This window comes from Drosophila grimshawi, unplaced genomic scaffold, assembly GCF_018153295.1.
Source record: "Drosophila grimshawi isolate 15287-2541.00 unplaced genomic scaffold, ASM1815329v1 contig_848, whole genome shotgun sequence".
In the NCBI taxonomy this organism is placed as follows: Eukaryota; Metazoa; Arthropoda; class Insecta; order Diptera; family Drosophilidae; genus Drosophila; species Drosophila grimshawi.
The window spans coordinates 5,612,234-5,634,489 of NW_025063692.1; the positions used below are offsets into that span (position 1 = coordinate 5,612,234).

A 22,256-nucleotide genomic window follows, 5' to 3' on the forward strand; every position below is an offset into this window, starting at 1 on the left:
GAACTTTAAGATTTAGAGAAGCATACTCAACTCGTGCGTACGAAAGTTTCAGAAACAATTAGAAAACAACGTACTTTACTATGACCTACCTTAACAGATGATATAATTTGTTGGCTTATGCAACACTGTGCTGGTACATTCATCGATAATAGATAACACGGCACAACACGTGCGCACACGTAATCGAAATCGAAATTTGTATTTGCCTATTATTTCAATCGGCAACATGGAGATAGGCGAAGGTAAGTTGCCCGCCAACACAATATAAATAATGTCTAAATATATACGGATATAAATGCATTGCAGAGCTACGAACGTGGTTAGAGGACAAAAGCAAACAGTATACGGCACGCTTGGAATTTGCAATTAAAGTGTGGCAATCTCTCGATTTTGTCTACATAAATAAACACGAAGTCATTTGTCAATGGCTGGCGGAGACGCTGACAAATGTCGACGAGGAGCTGCCCGTGTCACAGCTGCAACAGCTGTTCAGCCTGCGCGCCCAACCGGGTCTTGTGGGTGTGGCCACAAAGTCGGCTCTGATTCAAGCGCTGCTCAAGCGCATTCAGGATGCGGCTCCCATTGCTGGTCACACACATCCGGCACTGATCCAGCAACTGCTGAACTTTGAGCTGGTGCAGGATGCGCTGCGTGCCGACTACGATCTAATCATGTGCAGCTATGGCATTCTCTTCACCTGCTACGAGCGACAGCTGCTCTTCTGTGGAGATGACAAGGAAATGCGTCATGCTGACTTTATGCTGCCGCTGCTGCAACAGCTGCGCGACTATGTGCAACGTGCCCAGAATCGTCCCCGTCTGCTCAAGGCATACACGGAGGCGACGCTGCAGCCTCTCTGCCAGCTGTTCCTGCAGTTGCGTGAGCGCGGCTTCTGCTGCTTCGAGCAACTGGCGGCACTCGAGATGCAGTTAACGGATCATCTGGACACCAGTGAGTTGACCACACGCATGTCCAAGCTGCCACTGGCCTTGCATCTACTCGTCCTGGAAGCAGCACTGCTCAATCATCGGTACGATCCGGTTAAACAATTTAAGCTAATAAATTACGTGCTCAGTTGGAGCGTTCAATGGAAGCCGGAATATGTTGATCCACCGGAAGCAGTGATCACACTGACCACCCATGCGCTGGAGTCGCTGCGCAAGCACAACATTCCACTGCAATTCGAAGAGATGCGCAAACAATCTGCCGTCGCCTTCGTCGCCGAACATCTGCTCAAGCAGATCAGCCAATTCCGAGGCGAACATCTGCGGCAGTTACTAATGATGCTCTGTGCCGCTTTGCGTCTCAATCCGCTGCTGATTGAACCGAATGTCTATCAGATCACCGTGTGGATGCTGTGCGCTCCGAAACGCAACGATTTGGAGTTGCGTCTCTACGCGGAGTACCTGGTGCTTCTGCTGGACATGTGCAGACGTTTGAGTCGCACCGAACGCTTCATTATGCAGCTGCTGAAATCGTTGCGAGAATGGCTCTCCAAATTTGAGCTGCCAATGTCCACGTGCAACGGCGAGTCCAAGCGCAGTCGCCTCACATCGGAGCAGGAGGAGCAGCCGGCCTTGGAGCAAGACGATGATATTTATCTACAGCTGTTGTTCAAGACAACGAGGCCAACGGAAGCTGTGTGCTGCACAAGGGATCGCCTCGCCCAAACGTGGCCAAGTCAGACAGCAGGCGCTGCGTTCACACGCCTCGTCAGTCAGCTCATGTCCACGCCATCCATTGTCATCTGGCGAATGCTGCTGCACAGCTTTGCCGATCTGCTGGTGACCGATTCGCAGGCGGTGCTGCCGGTGAATCTTAACTTTGCCATCGAGCTGCAGGCAACTCTGCTTAGTCAGTATCTGTTGGGCACACGGCTCGCGGAGCAAGTGCAGCAGCACGAGACCCAGGTGGCCGAGCAACGTCAACATACCGCCCAGGTACTCTGCCAGTTTGGACGACATCTGCTCGCGCGGGAGCACAATCGTCGCACGATGAACGCATTCCTGGAGTGCGTCGAACGGGCCAGTTGCTTTGATCTGCTGCTCGCCTATTATTGGCCAGACGGACTGTCACAGACGAAGCTGGACGTGGAGCCGGCACAGCTGCACAAATTCCTGCCCAGCCACGAGTGGAAACTGATCCAGCAGCGTGTTCACAATTTCGGTAAAAGTTTGGGCCGTCAGCGATTGCAGCGTCTGGAACTACAGCTGATCGAAGCCGGCTGGCTGCTGTTGCCCAACCAGCGTGCGCAGCCCTGTCCGGATGCCCTCGTCGAGCTGGTGCCCCCTCAACTAGTCGCCCACCACTTGACACGAGCCCAAAAACAGCTGCGACTGCAACAACAAGCGAAACAGCTGCAGCACACAGATCTGCTGCACGACGCCGAATGTGTGGAGCTGCAGACGCTGCAGCTGCTCGAGGATTACGCAGCCAGTCTGAAGGAGGCCAAGATTAAGGGCACGCTACTGTCCAAGCAACTCAAGCTACTGCACGAGGATGATGAGTCCGCCTTGGCCAATGCGTTGAGGCAACATTGTGCGAGCACAAAGCAGCCGGCATTGCCAATGGACACAACGCTGGAGCTGATCGAGGCACTGCACCAGCTGCCACTCGTCCAGCTGGTTAGCAGAATTAAGTCGCGTCTTTGGTTGCTCATCTTCAGCCTGTATCACGATGTGAGACGCGCCCAGCTGCAGCAACAAGCCGACCAGCTACTCGAGCAGCTCATCGGTAAGCGTCACACAGGCAAAGCGAGAGTCTCCGTTTTTTACAGTTTATAATCCCTCTCTATCGCATATAGTCTCCTTAATGTGTATATATAATTCTGATCGCTAATTCTCCACTTTGTTTTTCATTCGCAGATATTTTACATTTTGGTCAGCCGCTGGCGCTTTACAATTATTTTCCGCAGTTGGTGGAGCTGCTGCAATTGGTGCCCATCGATGCTGGTGCTGCTAGTGATGCAGCAACAGCGGCCGTCTCGTCTGCCAGCCCGCCTGCGTGGCGATTCTATGAGACGCTCTTTGGGCGCTGCATTCGTCGCTTAGGTCCCGGCACCGATGTGTTCCTCGCCAGTTGTGCTCAACACTTTCGCGACCAGTTGCAGCAATCGCAATTGGATACGGAGTGCCGCCGGTTGCTGCTGCTCGCAATTGAGACGCTGTCGAGCGGGACGGGTGTGCAGGCGAGACGGATGCAACGACATCTGCAGCCGCTGCTCGAGATTTACGGCCAGTTTGTCACACATAAGTTTCGATCGAAAAAGAAGCCGCCAACCGTCTACAAGGAGTTTGTGCAGCAGACCCTCAGCGGCTATGCCATCTATCTGAGCAGCTGCATCAATCGTGCCGCCAAGCAGCAGCAACAGCAGCAGCAGCAGGATGAGAAGCAGAAGGAGGATAAAAAGGACGTGGCAACGACAACGACAACTGTGCAACCAATCGATGAAAACTTCCGGCACATCTGCAAGATTTACATTGGACACTCGGTGAGGCAAAGGAATCACAATTAGCTAATTAAATGTGTTAAATAATTTATTCAATTAATCGAATTAGTTAAATTATCGTAATGCACATGCCATACGGCTGCTGAATGTGGCGCTAACGCATCGCCAACTGCTGCATCTGGACCTGGACGAGATCGAGTTTGTGCTCAATACGTATTGGCGGCAATTGAATGCGGACATTGAGTCCGCCTCCACATTGGACATCCAGTGCATTGAGCCGGCCATTAAACTGATCATTGGCTACAAGACCAATGAGGATTTTCTGCTGCTATTGCGCAGACTGATCGCCCAGCTGGACGGGATGCAGCGGCCAGAGACGGCTGCCGAGCACACCAGCCTGCAGAATGTGCTCATCTTGTTGACGCTATTCGCGAAATGTTCGCTGAGCAGCATTAAGGCGGCGGTAAGTTTCCCTTGAACAACGATGCTCAATGCCCGTTGCCTGATGATCGATGCTATCTTTGACAGATGCTCAACGAGCACTTCGAGCTGATCAGCGGCAATGTTGCGTTGCGCCTGCCGCCCGTCATCGATGCCAGCTATCGGCAGCATGTGCTGCGTCTGCTGGAAGCACAGAGCGCATTGGTCAGCAATCGAACCGTTCCACTTAGCGGCGAAACACTTGACTCCATACTTGGCAGCATGCTCGATATAAATATCAAACGATTCATCATTGCCGGCGGCAGCTGGTCGGATTTCGTTCAGCTGCACGCCGCTCTCTCCGAGAATTGTCTGCTGCTGTTGCGCAACCATTCGTCACTGATGTCGGATCGTGCCGCACAGCTGACGGCTATCTGTCAGGATCTGGTGCAGTCGATTGTCTGTTATCGCAGCGAACGCAAACAGGCTCAGAGCCTCACAGATGCCGAGCTCGATGGCCTGTCTGAGCTGGCCATGAAACTGGTTACGCTCATCGCCGCCATTGCGGCGGGACCTCTAGCGTTGGCCATCAAACGTGTCGCACCGTTCCTGCTGATCTTCACCATCAAGCAGATGGTCGCCACCGAGCGACCCACCACACTCTTCGAAAAGGTACATACCCCTTTGCCCAGCTGGAGTCCATTTGATTAACTTTTGATTATTGTTTTGGCTTCCAGGTGAAGGTGCACATGACTCGCATCTGCCATGAGCTGATTGGCATCTGTGATCATCGCGCTGGACACTTCATATTGCGTGCCAGCAGCGAAGCTGGCGCTGGCATGTATCAAAATCTGGTCAAGGAGCACGACAAGTACCACAAGTTCCGGGGCAAAGTATAGATGGATATAATGTACCCATGTACAAACATTGTAACTAATTCTTAATGAATAAATATTATATATTTATGTATAGTAAGATTAAACTGATTGCTACTTCAGATGTTAAAGTAGAACGTTTTTTTAGTTTGTGTTGTAAACGAACCAGTTTTTCGTTTTCTTAAAAAAATATAGCTTTTAATAAATTTCTATTACATTTTACATTAAATAATTGTTACATCTTATTTTAAAGCTCTCGTCAACCGTGCCCAGGATTTAAGCTTGCGAGCCGGCCACAGTCTAATTAAGGCATATCGTGAGAGATCTTACAGAGATGTTGTATACATATATATAAATATATTGTTTGATTTGATTAAATCATTATGTTGTTGCTCTTATATAAAAGTGTGAAGTGTGCTTTTTTTTCATTTATGATGATGAATGATTTTAAGTATTAAATGATTACTGTTGATTTAGATTTCGTACTTAAGTTTGATTTATCCGAAATGCTCTTATTCTATAATTGTATATCATGTGGCGTCTGTGAGCATGGATTTGTGTGCGGATGTATGTGCATTGCATGCTCTCTGCTGATGGTTAGGATACAAACATCTGGCAAACTTCGCACAATGGATGCTCGGCTTCTTCTGGACGATTGCCGCTGGAAGGGAACAGATATTATTAGTTACAGCAGGCATAGGCAATAGGCAATATGTAGAATACGAACAACAGGGTGACACATGTGTGGCATATGAATTCATGGCACTCGACACACGAATAGCCGCATTCCTCGCATAAATCAAAAGTACAGTTTGCACACTGGTCGATTATCAGCTGCGGACGCCTGCAGCAGGAGGCGACGCGGGGAACGAGGCCGGGATTGACACCGTCGGGATTCATGTCGCGCAAAATGATAGTGCCATCGCCAAACAGATAATATCGGTCGCATAACTTTGCGGGATTTTCGACATCGGAAGTAGCATTCAGGTTTGCGGCGCCTTCAATCATAATCTTTGTCGTTTTTTCTGCGCGCCAAAAAAAGGTTCATCGATTGTAATTAGTATGTATAGTGTCTCAGAGCTTATTTCGGCAGTGTCTAGCAAAAATTTTAAAGTGCTATAAAGTTTAAACAAAGAAACAAACGCAAAATGTTTAAATGCCAATTTGTTTTATGTTATATCACGTTTGAAAAGGAAACTTCAGTTTTCATTAAAATATTAATTAATTAAGTAAAATTAGTCAAAAACTGAAATCTTATCCAAAATACAGGTCAAATCTTAAGGATGTTAATACTTAGTATGATATCTTTTAGCCTTAATAACTTCCCCTAACCTAGTATTCATGGAAGATACCAGCTTCCGGGTCGTTTCTGGACTGATTTTGCTCCACTCATCCAGCAGATCATTCTTGAGATCGGATCTGTAATTCCGGATGGTATTTTCCAGCAGAGCCCACAAATTTTAAATAACATTTAAGTCTGGAGACTGGGCCTGTGGAATTATCTTGTGGGGGCAGTTCCAGGACTGTACTAATCCGGACTTATGCTTGGTAGTGTTCCTGGTCGTTGTCGTGGTAGATCTGGAAAGTACGCCGGATTCTTAGCTTCTTGGCACTTTGGAGTAAATTTTCCTTTAATATAGTGAAATACACATTCTTGTCCATTGTTGTTTCAATGAACACCAAATTTCCGACGCCGGCTTCCGAGATAGATGCCCATACCATGACACTTCCTCCGTCGTGCTTGACTGTTGCCTTTAGGATTTTGGGACTCAGCTCAGTATTGGACTGTCGCCACACATAATTCCGTCCGTCTAAGCCAAAAATGTTGAATTTGGGCTCATCTTCAAATATGAATTTATTCCAGAACTCCAAATCCTTGTCCAAGTGGATTTTGACAAATGTCATCCTAGTTCCTTTTTTTTTGTGCGCTTATAAAGGGCTTCTTCCGTGGTACTCGGGCATTAAAGTCATGGTTGCGCAGAACCCGGCGCACAGTTTCCACACTGCACTTTTTCCCCATTTCATCCTGCACCTGTTGAGTCAGTTTTGGAGCCGATAGCTTGGGATTTTCCCTTGTTTTCCTGATGATCTTCCGCTCCTCCTGTTCGGTGAAAATCTTGTTTGGTGCATTTCTGCCCTTGTCCTCTATCCGATTTTCGTCGACAAAGCGCCGAATGATATTGAATACAGTTGTGGTGCTTAGATTTACCATTTTAGCTATTTGGCGATGTGAATATCCAATCTTTAAGTGTTCCAGGATGAGATTCCGTTGCTCAATGGTAGTCCGTTTGTCCATAGTCCTTGTTGGCTGGTGGCACCCGAGATGCAGGATATAACTAAACTGACTATGAAGGATTAGTCTACTTATTCCGAAAATAATCAACCTGACATAAAAAATCCGGGTTTTATGGCACCCAGGTGTCCATAATGCCACTATTGGAAATAAACTGTGACCATAAATTAAGGTACTTTTTTACATAACCCGACATAGCGGGTGGGGAAACCCCAGTTTATGGGGGCCATATAGTCATTATGGTGGTTAATATATGTACCTGCCATAGGTCTTTGGAATTTTTGAAAAATATTGTATTGTTAGTTTATGGCAGGCAATTAAAATTTTTGGTAGACACTGCCGAAATAAGCTGTGAGATACTGTATGTATATGTATATAATACGCACCATGGACGGCTTTCATTTTGTCTGGGTCGCGAGAATCTCTCATTTTTTCGTTGACCCAGACTTTGGTTTGGGTAACATTATTGTTACACTCATCGTCCTCGGAGCGCATGCGTTTCAAAGTTTTCCCATCCATTTGACTACTTACTTTACTTACAATTCTTACAGAATATTCTTCTTTTATTCTTTTCAAGCGGACAGCTGGTTGTCTTAGCGATGGTAACTTATCAGCAAATTTCTGCGTATCGGCGAGCATGCAGCAGTATTTTTGAAATTAGTATCAACAATCAGTAAATTTTCAATTCACGGAATAGTTTACATATACAAACAATGCGCTTTGAACGAATATATTTATTTGCTTAATTCGTTTTACTCAAAATTTACATATCGAAATGAACTTGAAACGAAATCGAAGCGAGTGAAGGAGAAGGTTTTGCTTGTCAGAAACTTCCCAGGCATGCCTGCTGCGATTTCTGAAAACTTTATCCATTTTACATTTTTGCCTTAAAAGTTGTTGAGCTCGTCGGGCAATTAGGCAATAATTTCGTACATACGTTTGAGATATGCTTATGTTTGAAGTCAGCAGAAAAATAAAATAAGAATCGATAACAGGTCAAGAGAATTTGTTATTGCTGTATCGAAATGAAACTTGTCATTTATCAGAATGCTCCTCCGTTTAACAGCACTAGCTGGCCATTTGAAAATAACATTTTACTAGCTGAATATTTCATTCGTAATTCAGTTTCGATCGTATTTATTGCAATACTTGATGCCAATTCGCATTAAGTATTAAGTGATAGGATTTTTTTTTATGTAATTCAACGCTTTATTTGTGCTCGATAACAACAAAAACACACACTTCGATAAATGGTTAACAGCAACTGCTTTAATCGATGTATCGTAATGAGGGCTCTCTTCACTTGACAGATTTGACTCGCCATTGAAAACAAACACACACACACACACACATATATATATATATATGTACATTCTAAATCGAAGTGAATATTTCGAAGTAGTGAATTTAGTTTTGGCATAATTTATTACAATTAGAGCACACGGTTGCATAAATTTCAGGTACACACAAGTACAGTATAACGTACAGTATTGCATGTATGCAGCAAGCAGTAGCCAACGCTAGCAACAGGTAGCAGCAACAACGAATCTGATCACTCAGCGTGACATTTACAACATCAGCAGCGGCGCAGCAGCAGCGACAGAGTCAGCAGCGGCGACAGCTGACTATATCAACAGAGCAATAAATTTCGACATTGTCGAAATTGAAAAGTGATTGCAAGCCAGATTGCAAGCAATGTCCGTCGATGATAATACGCCCGTGTTGCGCGGCTGCATTAAATTGCCGCTGCCCGAGGACGAGCTGTTGGAGGTAACGGCCAAGGCGAAAGACTATGCCATCATGCATGGCGCCGCTATGCGCTCCAAGACCAACTTCAGTCCGGATTCGCTAAATGTGAGTTTGTTTTGCAGCATTTGCAAAATGATGATTTGATTTCCATTTCCATTTGAAAACTTAAACATTTTGCGGTGTAACAGTTTGCGCCCTTTGTGCTGGTGCCGTCCTCCTTTCCGCGGAAGGAATTCGAGAAGGCGATCGCCTTGCAGCCGATTATCAATCGTCTGATGCACAATGTCGCCCACGATGAGGAATTCATAACGACCACGCTGGCGGAGACAATTAAAGTGGATGAGTTCACTGCCAATCTGTTTAACATTTATCGCAAGGCTCTGGCCCATGGCTTTACCCAGGTGAGACATCTTGTGTTCGTTTGTCTCTTACCTAAATATATGCACATCCACACATCCACCATAACCATTGTTAAATCAACCCAATCATAATGCGTCAATTAGTCATTAGTCATTGTCATCGTTATCGTCAACCTCATTCTCATCCGTATCCTCATCCACATCCACATATCCAAGTCAGCACCATTTTAGATTCCCAGCTAAAGGGTTTTTAGGTTGCTTTGGTGCAGGTGATTGAATTGGTGGACAGCTTAGTGATTTCTCTTGCTCTCTCTCTCTCTATCTTCGTGCCCCCATCTCCCTCTCTCTCTCTATCTGTCTGCCTAGTCGTAACATGGAATTTATAACATTTACAGTGCTCGCTCGCTAATTGTTTCTAAATCCAAATCGCTAAAAATGCAATTTCGAAATTGTAAATCGGTTTTTTATACAGCTTTCAAAAAATATATTGATTTGAATGTGCTTGTTTCATTAGCTAAAGTTAACGCAATTTGATTTTTAAGTTTAAAAAAATTGCATTTTCGATATCAAAAATTGAATTTCTGCTATGCTTCTGTAATGGTATTTTGAACTGTACAATCACAGTTAGTCTACCGACGTACATAGACCAAAATCGATGGATTTTCGAAAGCGATATTAGCGAGTGACTACTGTTCTTGTAGTCGACATTGGTTACCGTTATCTTATCGCCTTATCATCAATCCCATAGCTAAGCCAGCCTATCTCAAGTGCTAAACATGATTTACGCCCACATCCTGGACCCGGGAGATATTCGATAATTGATTTTTGCCAGCGAATTTATAGTTTTCTTTTGGGTTACATATTTTTATATTAAAATATTTAGTTTGTTCTTGTAAGCTCTTTCGGCTCCCAATTTATCCCTCTCTCTCTCTCTCTCTCTCTCCCTCTCTTTATCTTTCTCTGTCTCTTGTGGTGCTGCTCCTAGTGTTTGCGTTGTTGTTGTTGTTGTTGTTATCGCTGCTCGATATACCCAGCTTAATGTTTTATATCTATCCAGCTATAAAAATTACTCACGCATTGATTTGACATTTTCTGCTTTCCTCGTTTCAACAAAAACAAAATACAAATATATATAAATATATATATAAAAAACGCGACAAAAATTGAAAAATCTAATCGCATCGATGACTACAATTTGTGTTGCTCGTGTAATCGTTATCGTTATCGCTATGGCTAATGTTAACGTGTTCGCATTCCGAAACCGAATCCCCACAAATGTACACGAACACACACACACATATAACACGCACACACACATATGAACACACAAACACACGTTTGAAACCAAAGCCCATTTCATTGGGCATGCTGCGCAGCGATCTGATGCTGGAGTCCCGCTGCCGGGATATGTCAATGTGCAGCAGCAGCAGCAGCGGAGGGAAGGACAACGATGCGAAGGAGAAGCAGGAGGCAAAGGCGAAAAAGACAACAAAAGTGGGCGTGGCGCGAGGCATTAGCACCTCATTGGGCTGCTGGAAACAAGTCGAGATCAATACGATAGCATCGGGGTTTGGCCATTTGGGACCAGCAAGTAAAACCATACAAAGGTGCTGTCTCTCTCTCTATCTCTCTATCTCTCTCTTTGCATCTTTTTATCTCTCTCTATCTCTCTGTAAAAATATATATCTACTTCTATTTGGCTGTCGCATATAAATTCACATTGCCTGTAAATGCCTGAAAGCCTAATTAAAGCCATCCAAAAATGGAAACACACACACTAACACACACACACATGATAAAGTAACGTATATATATATATATATATATATATATATATATATATATATAAATATATATATATTCCAATGACAGCCATAAGCATTCCAATAATAAATTTACTGACTGCTCATAAAAATACGAATCTATTTTAAGACTTATCAAGCTGAGGTCGAATAACATTAAAATACCACTTGAATAAACAATGTGATTCGAGAATTGAGATAAAGAAATTGTGAATAGATCTAATTTCATAACAAATGCCATTGGAATGCTTAGATTCCCGACTTGCAATAACAAATTGTAATGTTTTTTTTTTTTCAAATATCTCCAAGAAATGGGATAAATGAGCAGAGAGATAATGATGTCGTTACTTACTCAGTGTCTATGTATATACTCTATATATATTATATAGTATAGTATATACATGTGTGTGTGTGTGTGTGTGTGTTGGTGTGTGGATGTGTGCTCCTTTAATATATTATTCTTGTTTATACAAATGGCCAGTTTCGCCTATATTATATACATAGGGGCCATGATTCGAATCCAGCTCATTGTGATTATAATTTGTACAATACATATATATAATTTATATATACATATATACTGTCTGCATTATATATACTACTACTACTACTTACTTACATATATGTATATGTATGTGTTTGTTCGAGTCCTGGAATGTTTTGTCGTAGTTCTTAGTTACTTGACAGAAACTGAACAAAGGAAGCAAGCAGCTCCTTCCCCCCAAACCCCATTCCTGTTGCTGCCTGCTCGTCTGTCCCCCCGCCTTAAACCGCTCTCCGCTTGCCTGCAAAGCTTTATCGTTTTATACTTTCTTCTTTTTTTTTTGCCATACGCCTAATAAGTAATTGTGCATATCATACTATTTTTTATCTTATTTGCTTCTTCTACTCGCTACCGGTGTATAAGAAGTACAGATCTTCAGTTCTGCAGCTGCCTCATTCTATTGTTTTTTTTTTATGTTTTGCCAGTTTTTTTTCAAACAATTAAGACAAAAAAAACTTGTGAAACCCATATTTACACAAGTGGTTAAATTAGCCTTGTCATTCGGCCTTATCGCCACAAAGAGAAACATGCCAGAAACCGAAATGCGATAGGCACACCACACACACACACACACACACAGAAATACACGTCATGCGTTGAGTTCCCCGGCGACATTCGTCAGATTTGTTGAAGTCCCTTGTAATTGCATCTAATCTCATTTCTAACAATGACAGCAGCAACACACGCAACAAATCGGGTAAATTCCGGAATTTGAATCCAAGCTGCCAGATGCAAATATAAACATTTGCCAATTTGGATCCCTGCTAGTCTTTCAAATAATAATTCGCTAGGATTTAGAAAATTTCACGCTGATTATTGTCTCAAAATTGCGAGTTTGATTTTTGATATGTTGATATTGTTTGATTTGCAGTATTTTGGGCGTGTTTCTAAATTCTATGCGATTATTTATGTTGTTGGTAATGTAGGAGCGAACCTCAAAGTGAACAGGCTGTGATGTCTGCTGATATAAAGAGTATCCTGATCATGATCACTGCTCACATGCGAAATCACACCGTCGATAAATGTAAACCACATATCATCTACACTTAAAGCCAGCCTCACAGATTGCATCCACGCACCACAATTATATATGTATAGTAAGAAAATACAAGTGCAATTGAAGTTGTTGTAGGAAATTCAAATCTTATCGATATTAATCAATCTACATCAATTCACCGAATCAAACAATCGATAACCAGAAATCGAATTGCATTGCTATCCCTTGCATTTCATTCTCTCTCTCTTTCTCTCTCTGTCTCTCTGTCTCTGTTTCACCGTATGCTTCACTATGTCCGTCTCGCTCTTTCACACACCCACACTCTTATCTCTTTCTCACTTTCTCGCCGCGTTGTCCACTCGCTCTCTCCCTCTCATCATAATAATTTCCGAATTTTTTTTTTTGTTCGTTTTTAACATTATATTTACAATTAAAATATCGAATAGAAATAAAAATTAAGCTTAGGTTTAGTTTAGTCTTAGGCTAAGAGCTATCTGCTCGCTGCTATCTAATCAATTAAGCCGTTACTCTATGTACCCTGTATATATACACATGTATATATATATACATCTATATATACATACATATATATATATATAATATGTAAAACCGATCATAATTGCAGGCTTATAGCGTCGGTCTATTACGTTCTGACTATTTGGCTCACGTGTACGAGGGCTGTGCAATAAAGCAGGTTGAAATCAACACGATTGCCTCCAGTTTCGGTGGCATTGCTACACACTTGGTGCCTATGCAGAAGTATTAAGTGCTCTTTTCTCTCTCTCTCTCTCTCTCTCACACTCACTCACTCACTCTCACTATCTCTCTCTCTCTCAAACACATAGACACTCTTTTTCTTCATCACAAATCGCTCACTGTTTTTATCACAGTTCCATTCAAGGTCGGTTTCACATTCCAATTATGAAACACTCGGAATTTGGAACAGTCTTGGGAGTCTGCACTCACACACACACTCACAAATCTTGCAGCAATTCTCCTTAATTCACTAGTAATCAATTAAAAACTCACATTTTTAACCACTGAACGTTTGCTGATCTGCACTCTCCCTCTCTCACTCTCACGCTGTCTCTCTCTCACTCTCACGCTGTCTCTCTCTCACTCTCTCATTAAAAATGTAAAAGGCATGCTCTCTCTCTCTTTCGCACACACTCACTCTTTCACTTGCACATATTTTTGTTGGCTTATTGGTTATGGCTTTGACTTGAGCTTTATGATGCCTACTCTCTCTCTCTCTCTACATATATTAATCTCACTCTCTCTGTCTTTCTTAAAAAAAACATTCCCTTAATTGCCGCTCTTTATTTACTTGTTAACTTACTTGTAATAATTGTAGTTGTATATAACCCTAACTCTTCCCACTTTTTTGTCGTTGTTTGTTACTATGTTTTTTGTATATATTATTTCTTACTATACGATTTACTAATCTTTATCTCTTTCTCTTTGCCGCCGCCCGGCCGTCCCCACTTTTCTCCTTTTTCTCTCTTTCTCTCTGTTTATTTTTCTCGCTTTTAACCTGCCCACAGGTTCGTCCTACAGGAACTCGGCCATTCCGACAAGTTGCAGCACGTGAGTATCATCAATACACATATATATATAGAAATATATATAGATATAATTATATATATTGATATCCTCCACATAGATGCCGAAGAATGAGGCGCTGTCTGGCCTGTGCGATGGCATGGTCAAGGCTTGGGACATATACGCGAAGCCGCAGTCTGTCATCCTGTTCATCATTGAGGATGTGTCCTACAACATTTGCGATCAGCGATTCCACGAGTTCTACATCCGGGAGACCTATCCGCACATCAAGGTGCTCCGTCGCACGCTCACCGATGTGCATCGCGAGGGAAAACTCGGTCAGCATAAGGAGCTGCTGCTGTGCGTATCTCTCTCTCTCTCTCTCTCTCTCTCTCTATCTCTCTTAACTGCATCTCTCTCTCTTTCTCTCTCACACTTTTTTTGTAGTAACAACACTGAGGTGGCCGTGATCTATTTCCGTGCCGGATATGAGCCCGGACATTATCCGTCGCAGGGCGAGTGGGATGCACGCTATTTGATGGAAACATCGCTGGCCATTAAGTGCCCATCGATCCACTATCATTTGGCGGGCACGAAGAAGGTGCAACAGGCACTCGCCCAGCCAGCCGTACTCGAGCGTTTCATCAATGACCCGGAGGAGATTAAGGCCGTTGGTAAAATCTTCACCGGACTCTATTCGCTCGATGACAACGAGGCGGGCAATGCCAACTATGAAATGGCCCTGCAAACGCCTCAGAACTTTGTGTTGAAGCCACAACGCGAGGGCGGCGGCAACAATGTTTACGGCTTGGACATTCCGGATGCACTCAAGGTACTTGCATATACCGATATTATATATACATACATATATATATATATATATATGATTAATATATCTGCACATTTACAGCGCATGAGCCGCGTGGAGCGTTCCGCTTGGATTCTAATGGATCTAATCCATCCACCGCTGTCGCAGGGCTATATGGTCCGGCCCGGTGGCAAAATGCCGCCCGAAATAGTCGACATGGTCTCCGAGCTGGGCATCTTTGGCGTCGTTATTGGGGATGCCGATCACATTGTCCACAACTATCAGGCCGGACACATGCTCCGCACAAAGCTATCGACGGCGAATGAGGGCGGCGTTGCCGCTGGCTTGGGCGCCCTCGACAGTCCCTACTTAATAGACTCGGATGATGAGGATGGATACTTTTAGGTAGACGAGAATCGAGCATTCCCGCATTCCCCTTGCCTTCAAGTACTTATTAATTGTATTAAAGATATATCAACTATTTTTGTAATGATTTGAGATTTGCAATTGGTGCAATAAATTCAATTTGTAGATACGAAGTGTTTACTGATTTAGATTCTTCGCATTTTTCCAGAACGATAACGTTGGTCCTTGCGATCCTTTTTTCTAAGCTGGTCAATGAACATCCAAGTCTTCCTGGTAGTTTTCGAGTTCTGAAGGATCTCGCTGTTTTGATCTATAAAAGTGTTTGAGTTCTTAGCTAATAATAATCCCATAATCCTTCGATAGAGGAGGTCTTTTCCAGCCTTCGAAAGTCTGTAAGGATTTAGATGAGCTTTGATTTTTCAGCGTTAAAGTAAAAACCAATTACATATTTGATGCTCGTGAAAGAGATTTAATATTTTTAACAATTTTCGAATAAGAAGAGACGTTTCTGATCGCCAATTAAGTAGCCTATGTGATACTTGTTGCAGATCGGATAACTATATCATATAGTACAACATTTATAACATCGGATTACTACATCATTTAGTATTACATTTATAGCATAATTATAGTTTAAATTTTAAATATTGTCACCGAAACATTTTCACATTTTGATTTTGGTTTTTATTTTTATTATTTTTTTTTTTTGGTTTGGAAGATGGGGTTTTCTACTCGGTTTGGTTTTAGTGGCTTTTGGTTTAGTCCACACACAACAATGCGCAAAATACTCCAAAAAGTGTTTGACAAAATCATGTAAATACATTTAAAATAATTAACATTAATATTTGATATATGCAATAAGCGATATGCAAAATACAAATGCCAAATGCATATTTATGGAACAGCACAAACCGATTTCATTTTGGATCAGATATGTATATTTACATACAGGCCTTAAACTATATAATTAAAACAGCATTTGCGAATTTCATTAGCTAGCTATAACATTTGATTTGTTGTTAACAATTACATATAGTACAAATACATATAGATTGAGTATAAGCTGCACGAAATCGAATCAATTCGATATCTAAAAACAGCGCCAATTCTTAAACAATTAAACAGTTGTCTGCACATTCTGCACGGCCTTGGAGAGCTCCACCTTGGAAGGTATTAAATAAAATGCAGGCGTCATTGTCTCTCCACAAGGACACTGGCAGGCTGCAAGCAAAGAAGATGAACAAGAGAACCACGTCAATATAAAATAATCACTTCACATAGCTGTGAATCAATCATACTATTTACTTAAATATCCTGGCAGACACATCGAAAAATCATTATAAATTAGAACTATGAACCGATTATTCCCATGAGAAAGATACCTTGGACTAGATTGGATTTCGAATGGTGCTGATAATAAATAAATATATATCCAACACTTCACATTCTTCAAGCTTATCAGCATCGGATAATTATGACATGTAACTGCAAGGATTTTCAGTTTTCGGCAAGCCGAGAACAATTGTTGTTTGTGCTTTGTGTTTGTTTACCATTGATCCAGCTAAAGTTGCCCAGCTTCTGCTCGCATTTGGGACAATAGAGTCGCCCTTGGGTATTGAGCATGATGCGATGCATCCAGGCAATGGGCTCCACAAACAACAGGCTGCGACATTGATTTTGATTGCTCGAGCCGGTATTTTCATGACTCGGTGAGCCCAGCGATGCCTTGCGTAAGCGCTCCGACAGCTGGTCGAGCAAACGTGGCTCCGTTGGCTCGATGGTATCTTGGGCCGGTGGTGCCATTGGTTGGCCACGCGGTCGATGTTCGAGGACATTCGACTTGGAGGCAAGCACGCGGCGACAGCGACGGCAGCGAAACACAATTGGTTCGGGATTCTCGCGTGTTATATCCGGATCCGGACGCACAACATTATGGAAGCTCTGCGGCAATATTTTTGCCTTGCGCATCTGCTCGCCAGCGAGTCGAAGACGATGCATCTTATAGCGCTGATAGCCGGGATCAATCTTGTAGCCCATGCGACGAAAGAGCTTCAGCTGTGCCACAAATCCAGCATTCGGCTGCACAAAGCGACGCTTGGCCAGCACTAGCTCATATGCCGCCTGATAGTCCAGATTGTGGCGCTTCATCACGTACGCAATGACAGCGGATGAGCTGCGACTGACGCCAAAGTAGCTGTCGAGGCGAGAGGCGCACACTTGGATTAAAATCAGCGGAATCAATGCAAGGGGCAACGGCTACCTTACCAGTGGACAAGGACATTGTGCTGTTGCTCCACAGCGCTGGCAATAAAGTCAACGCAAGCCTCCAAATGCTGTAGTATATCCTCGCGTGGCATATCGGCAACTGTTGCAGCCGTTGTACAATATTATTATGTATATATATCAAAATCATATCAAATAGCCATCACTCACTTTGCACGTATTTGGTGGTCAGGAAGCTCGCCTCTAAAATGTGCTGTGGCAGCGGCACCGAGTCCAGCGTCAGGATATGCGTAATTTTAAACGATCTAAGCGTTTCCATATGTGTGGCTGCCGACAGATTGCCTGCAAGCAAAACATAAAATAACACATGTGAGTGGCAATTGTGCATATGCAGAAGCATTCATCGTACCTAGGAACAGGCACGTTTCCACTTCATCAATGCTAACAGGATCGCCATCGAAATCATCGCGCGACAAGGTGCCGCAGTCCTGTGGCTTGCCGCTCCGGCTAGGGTAGCCCCCAGGCTGCGCTGGCTGCATATTCAACTGTTGCGCTCTCGGTTTTTGGGGATGGATGGCGCTCACACTGCTTTGTGCACTGTTTTGATTTGAATCTTTTTAATGTTAGGGGAGTCGAGAATTGCAGAGATTAACTTACTGCTTGCTTGCTCGCTCGCCCCTCCCCTTTAATTAGCAGCACTTCACACACTGCGCCTGCAGGAGTTGGATTAGCATTGCTGTTGCTGCTGTTGCTGTTGATTTGTTTGTGTATGTGCTGCGTGTGGCAAAGTTTTATGCTGCCCTGATCCGCAGCGCGACGAGGGTCACAGATGACGTTAATGGGTACCGCGCAACTCTGTGAGCTCCCACTGCGCATGACGTCATTAGCTCAAATTTCAAATACATGTGCGAATACAGATCGTTAAATAAAGAGAACCCACGAAATTGAGAACTTTGTGCAAGACTTGTGGCATCTATCTAAAATGATTTTCAAATAGTTTGCGCAATTACTTTTACATATTTGCTAAACATGAAGCTTGTGACGTCACGCCACACAAATGCGATACCATGCACCGCTCATCCTACTGTGCGACTCAACAGTATGTTATCGATAATAACCGCTTGACCATTTCAAATATTGTGACGTAATGTCCAACAAATGCCAACTAACCGACCTGCGCATTGCCCTGACCATGTGCCCTAATTCTAAAGCGCGTTATCGATAATCGCCAGCGAACGTATTTCACGTTTTGCAATCGATAGACAGTGTTACATTTGTACAATTTATAGACTGTGACGAGAGCGAAACCGGTGTTTATTATTAAACTATTCAAAATTCAAAAACTAAAATGACTACGCTACGGCCATTCACCTGCGACGACCTCTTCAAATTTAACAATGTGTAAGTAAAGCCCGTTGCATTTGGCTAAAAACTAAATGGTATGCCCATTTCAGGAATTTCGATCCACTTACGGAGACATACGGGCTCTCCTTCTACACGCAATATCTGGCCAAGTGGCCGGAATACTTTCAGCTTGCCGAATCTCCCAGCGGTCACATTATGGGATACAGTAAGTAATAGCAATGAAACAAGAAAGTCAACTCCAATTTCATAATTGTCGCCCGGCTGCAGTTATGGGAAAGGTTGAGGGCCATATGGATAATTGGCATGGTCATGTTACGGCTCTCACAGTTTCGCCGGACTACAGACGACTGGGTCTAGCAGCGCTCCTGATGAACTTCCTAGAAGACATATCGGAAAAGTAATTACAAAAAAAAAATATATTGCAAGAATTGCATTGCGAGAAATTGTGTGAAATGCTTTTACGACCAGTTGAAGTGAACTATAATCTGATTGGAAACTTGTGTGCCTTGCAGGAAGCGTGCCTATTTTGTAGACCTGTTTGTGCGTAAGAGCAATAAGGTGGCCATCAATATGTATACAAATCTGGGCTATATCATATACCGAACTATACTCGAGTACTACTCGGGCGATCAGGATGAGGATGCATATGGTATGATCGCAATGCATATATATGTCACTGATGCACCATTTCTATAACTAATTTTTTGTTTAACTCCTGTTTCAGATATGCGAAAGGCGCTGTCTCGAGACGTTAGCAAGAAATCGGTTATACCGTACACACAGCCAGTACGATTGGAAGATATAGATATGAATTGATATCAACCCAATACTGCCCGCATTCGCATTTATGTCTAACTGAACAACATGAAATACAATTTCAATTTTTATTTACCATATTTACGATTGGCACAATTCCATCATTTCGGCGTGATGCTGCCGTCCTGTCCTAATTGTTATCATTAAATTTATAGTGTATATAATCCGGAGTTCTATATTTTGCCGTTACACAGTCCCTAAATCTCTTGCTAACTTCTGAACCAAACCAAATCCCCAATACATTAAGTCGCATTACTTATGGAATTTACTTTGATGTTGTTACGTTATGTTAATAATACTTCTTATATATATATATATATATATATATATTTCTACATGACTTTGTTATCAGTTAAAAGACTTCTTACGCCGACTGTAACTATTATACAAACGAATGTTCACTGATCTTAAAGGTAAATAATATAATTTAAATGTCAATTACAAAATGTATCTAACCAAATCAATCAATCAATCAATACGATGACTTAAATGGATAGACTATCTTTACATATACATATCAAATACTTCATTCTAATGTTATCAACATATTTTACAGATTACAATGCGCGAATTGCGCAACCAAATGAGGCACGAGTGTTAACAGGATTCCCCGATGGAAGCCCATTTAGATATATTGTACTTATGATAGAATACAAGTTCTTTTTCTTTTATTTCGAAAAGGAATACAAATAATACATGTATCTACAGTGAATCAATAAATTTACATTTTTAAATACATTTTGAAGAAAAAAGTGTTTCTGATTTGTAATCTACTCGCATTTTAAGAAACTTTTATAGATTTGTACTTTTGATTGAAAATAGTTTTGTTACAAAATCGGGGTGTACGCAAATTTTATTTGTTCACTGTAAAGTATATCATATTTAGCGATTTAAGCCTAGCAATTCGCCACCGAATTTAGTTTATTATTAATGCAAAGTGCTGTCATTCCAACTTATTAGATTGACAGCACTCAACATCAATCATAGGCCAATTCAAACGATGTAGTCACATAAGGACAATGTCAGTCGTATATGTCAGACTTAGTCTATTATTTATTGGAAATAGTCGGCATTCAGTAGGCGTTCAACGAAAATATAGCATAATAATATTATAGGCTTTCTTGAAGGAGTTCTACAGGTGAGAAGATTTATTTTTACTAGTCCTGTGGCCAAAACAAGCGTAATTTTCTCATTTTTATCAATTTCAAAAATTATTTCCAATCCCGATGCGTGTGGCAAATGCCACATGTTGCAGAAGCTAAGGTGTTTTGTGGAATTTTTCCAATACTCTCAAATATTAATATTAAATTTTATCACTAGATTTTGTATAATAGAATTTCCCGCGTCCCGCGTCAGCGATAACTGAACATTTTATAAATCTGCCGGCATATATATTTGCTTTCCAACTTTCCTTTAACCGGTGAAAACCATATTATAATAGCTGTTAAAAATGTATAATCAATGTCAACTAATCTTTTAGTGTCGTTTCTATTTTAATTTATGTATTATATATTTTAAATTTCCTTTTACAAAGGAATGCAATTTATTGGGATTGTCGGGAGTGTCGGGACCTTTCCGGATTATCGGAAATGGTCTTGTATCCCAATATTTTAAATAGTCGATCCTGATCCCGTCCCATCCCGAGGTATTTGGAGATAGTCTTGCGGCCCCGATGTCCTGCGACCAACTCTATTTCCGAAAGCAATCAAGACGCGTAAGCCTAATTAATATAATATGTACGTGCATATTTCAAGTTAGACACAACATATACAGTTGCATGTGCATGCGACCACATACATGTACAAGTACATATAAAACGGTATATCGAAGCAAGTACAGCGAATGGAGCAGGCATGAGGAGGCTCTTACTTGCAACAGTCGCAACAAATACGTACATATGTTTCGACAAAGAACAAGTGAAAAACAATATTTGCACATATGTATATATATATATATATATATATATATGTGTGTGTGTTTGTGTGTATGTATGTAGTATAACATACATTTACATTTAACCATTTACATACGTGGGTACATATTGTGTCTACATATTGTGTGTTGTAAGTGGATCTGAAAATTTCCAAACCCAATATTCGCTGCTTCTACCAAACTACGAACAGCAGCGCACAGCAACGTGTGGATTTGCCTTCTCCCTTTCGCTGCTGTATGTGTGCAACCTGCAAGTCTGCTACGTTCTCTCTCTCTCTCTCTCTCTCTCTTTCTTTCTTTCTTTCTCGCTCTCTGTCTGTGTATGCTTGTGTGTGTGTGAGTTTGAGTGTGTATGGGTGCGTATCTGTGTATCTACCGCTTTGTCGAAAACGTACAAAGCAAGAATTCAGCTGGCTTTTGCTATTGTAGGGTATCTTTGCGTGAAACAAGCGCAACGACAAAATAACTGACAACGACAACGTTGGTCGTTTGTTGTTTGTTGTTTGTCGTTTGTCTTCCCATCTAATTATCTGTACATGTAAATGTGCATAAAAGAGTTTAACCTCACCGGCTGGCGATTGACAATAGCAGTCAGCGCTGGGGCCAAGCCATAAAAGCCACAAAGCAATTGTACAACGTACACAGTACTTTTCATTATTGGACATACCTGAGCACTAATATGGAATTTTGGAAGCTTCAAGAGAATGGGAAAAACCC

General features: G+C 42.2%; 5 protein-coding genes across 11 annotated transcripts; 3 read left to right on the top strand and 2 right to left on the bottom strand.

Moving 5' to 3' along the window:
* Nucleotides 1-190: 190 nt before the first annotated feature.
* Nucleotides 191-4,874, top strand: LOC6566293. The gene is made up of 6 exons (XM_001992028.2): nt 191-242; nt 307-2,733; nt 2,865-3,490; nt 3,558-3,911; nt 3,977-4,540; nt 4,606-4,874. Exons 1-6 carry the CDS (start codon nt 227-229, stop codon nt 4,765-4,767), a joined length of 4,149 nt encoding a protein of 1,382 aa, XP_001992064.1. The 5' UTR covers nt 191-226; the 3' UTR covers nt 4,768-4,874.
* A 341-nt stretch (nt 4,875-5,215) lies between these two features.
* On the bottom strand, nt 5,216-8,048 carry LOC6566294. Its single transcript, XM_001992029.2, has 3 exons — nt 7,423-8,048; nt 5,471-5,768; nt 5,216-5,404 (listed from the first exon to the last, which is right to left on the bottom strand). Exons 1-3 carry the CDS (start codon nt 7,673-7,675, stop codon nt 5,341-5,343), a joined length of 615 nt encoding a protein of 204 aa, XP_001992065.2. The 5' UTR covers nt 7,676-8,048; the 3' UTR covers nt 5,216-5,340.
* A 301-nt stretch (nt 8,049-8,349) lies between these two features.
* LOC6566248 (glutathione synthetase) lies at nt 8,350-15,372 on the top strand. 5 transcript variants are annotated; one of them, XM_032738779.2, is made up of 7 exons: nt 8,350-8,890; nt 8,974-9,186; nt 13,113-13,246; nt 14,032-14,074; nt 14,151-14,389; nt 14,477-14,861; nt 14,940-15,372. In XM_032738779.2, exons 1-7 carry the CDS (start codon nt 8,732-8,734, stop codon nt 15,240-15,242), a joined length of 1,476 nt encoding a protein of 491 aa, XP_032594670.1. In that variant the 5' UTR covers nt 8,350-8,731; the 3' UTR covers nt 15,243-15,372. The 5 variants fall into 5 exon arrangements, with proteins under 5 accessions (XP_032594670.1, XP_032594669.1, XP_043071969.1 ...); XM_032738777.2 differs by lacking the exon at nt 13,113-13,246 and adding an exon at nt 10,495-10,751 and having other exon boundaries at nt 8,466-8,890; XM_032738778.2 differs by having other exon boundaries at nt 8,409-8,890; nt 14,151-14,861.
* Nucleotides 15,373-15,649: 277 nt separating this feature from the next.
* Nucleotides 15,650-18,398, bottom strand: LOC6566249 (dual specificity protein phosphatase MPK-4). 2 transcript variants are annotated; one of them, XM_001992031.3, is made up of 6 exons: nt 18,084-18,398; nt 17,836-18,023; nt 17,637-17,768; nt 17,469-17,568; nt 16,754-17,397; nt 15,650-16,424 (listed from the first exon to the last, which is right to left on the bottom strand). In XM_001992031.3, the coding sequence occupies exons 2-6, from the start codon at nt 17,963-17,965 to the stop codon at nt 16,321-16,323; spliced, it is 1,110 nt and encodes a 369-aa protein (XP_001992067.1). In that variant the 5' UTR covers nt 17,966-18,023; nt 18,084-18,398; the 3' UTR covers nt 15,650-16,320. The 2 variants fall into 2 exon arrangements, with proteins under 2 accessions (XP_001992067.1, XP_032594679.1); XM_032738788.2 differs by having other exon boundaries at nt 17,836-18,039.
* Nucleotides 18,399-18,701: 303 nt separating this feature from the next.
* On the top strand, nt 18,702-20,344 carry LOC6566250 (N-alpha-acetyltransferase 20). 2 transcript variants are annotated; one of them, XM_032738792.1, is made up of 7 exons: nt 18,742-18,827; nt 18,881-18,996; nt 19,059-19,188; nt 19,304-19,440; nt 19,516-19,577; nt 19,960-20,020; nt 20,164-20,224. In XM_032738792.1, the coding sequence occupies exons 1-6, from the start codon at nt 18,775-18,777 to the stop codon at nt 19,984-19,986; spliced, it is 525 nt and encodes a 174-aa protein (XP_032594683.1). In that variant the 5' UTR covers nt 18,742-18,774; the 3' UTR covers nt 19,987-20,020; nt 20,164-20,224. The 2 variants fall into 2 exon arrangements, with proteins under 2 accessions (XP_001992068.2, XP_032594683.1); XM_001992032.2 differs by lacking the exon at nt 19,960-20,020 and having other exon boundaries at nt 18,702-18,827; nt 20,164-20,344.
* The last annotated feature ends 1,912 nt before the right edge of the window (nt 20,345-22,256 follow it).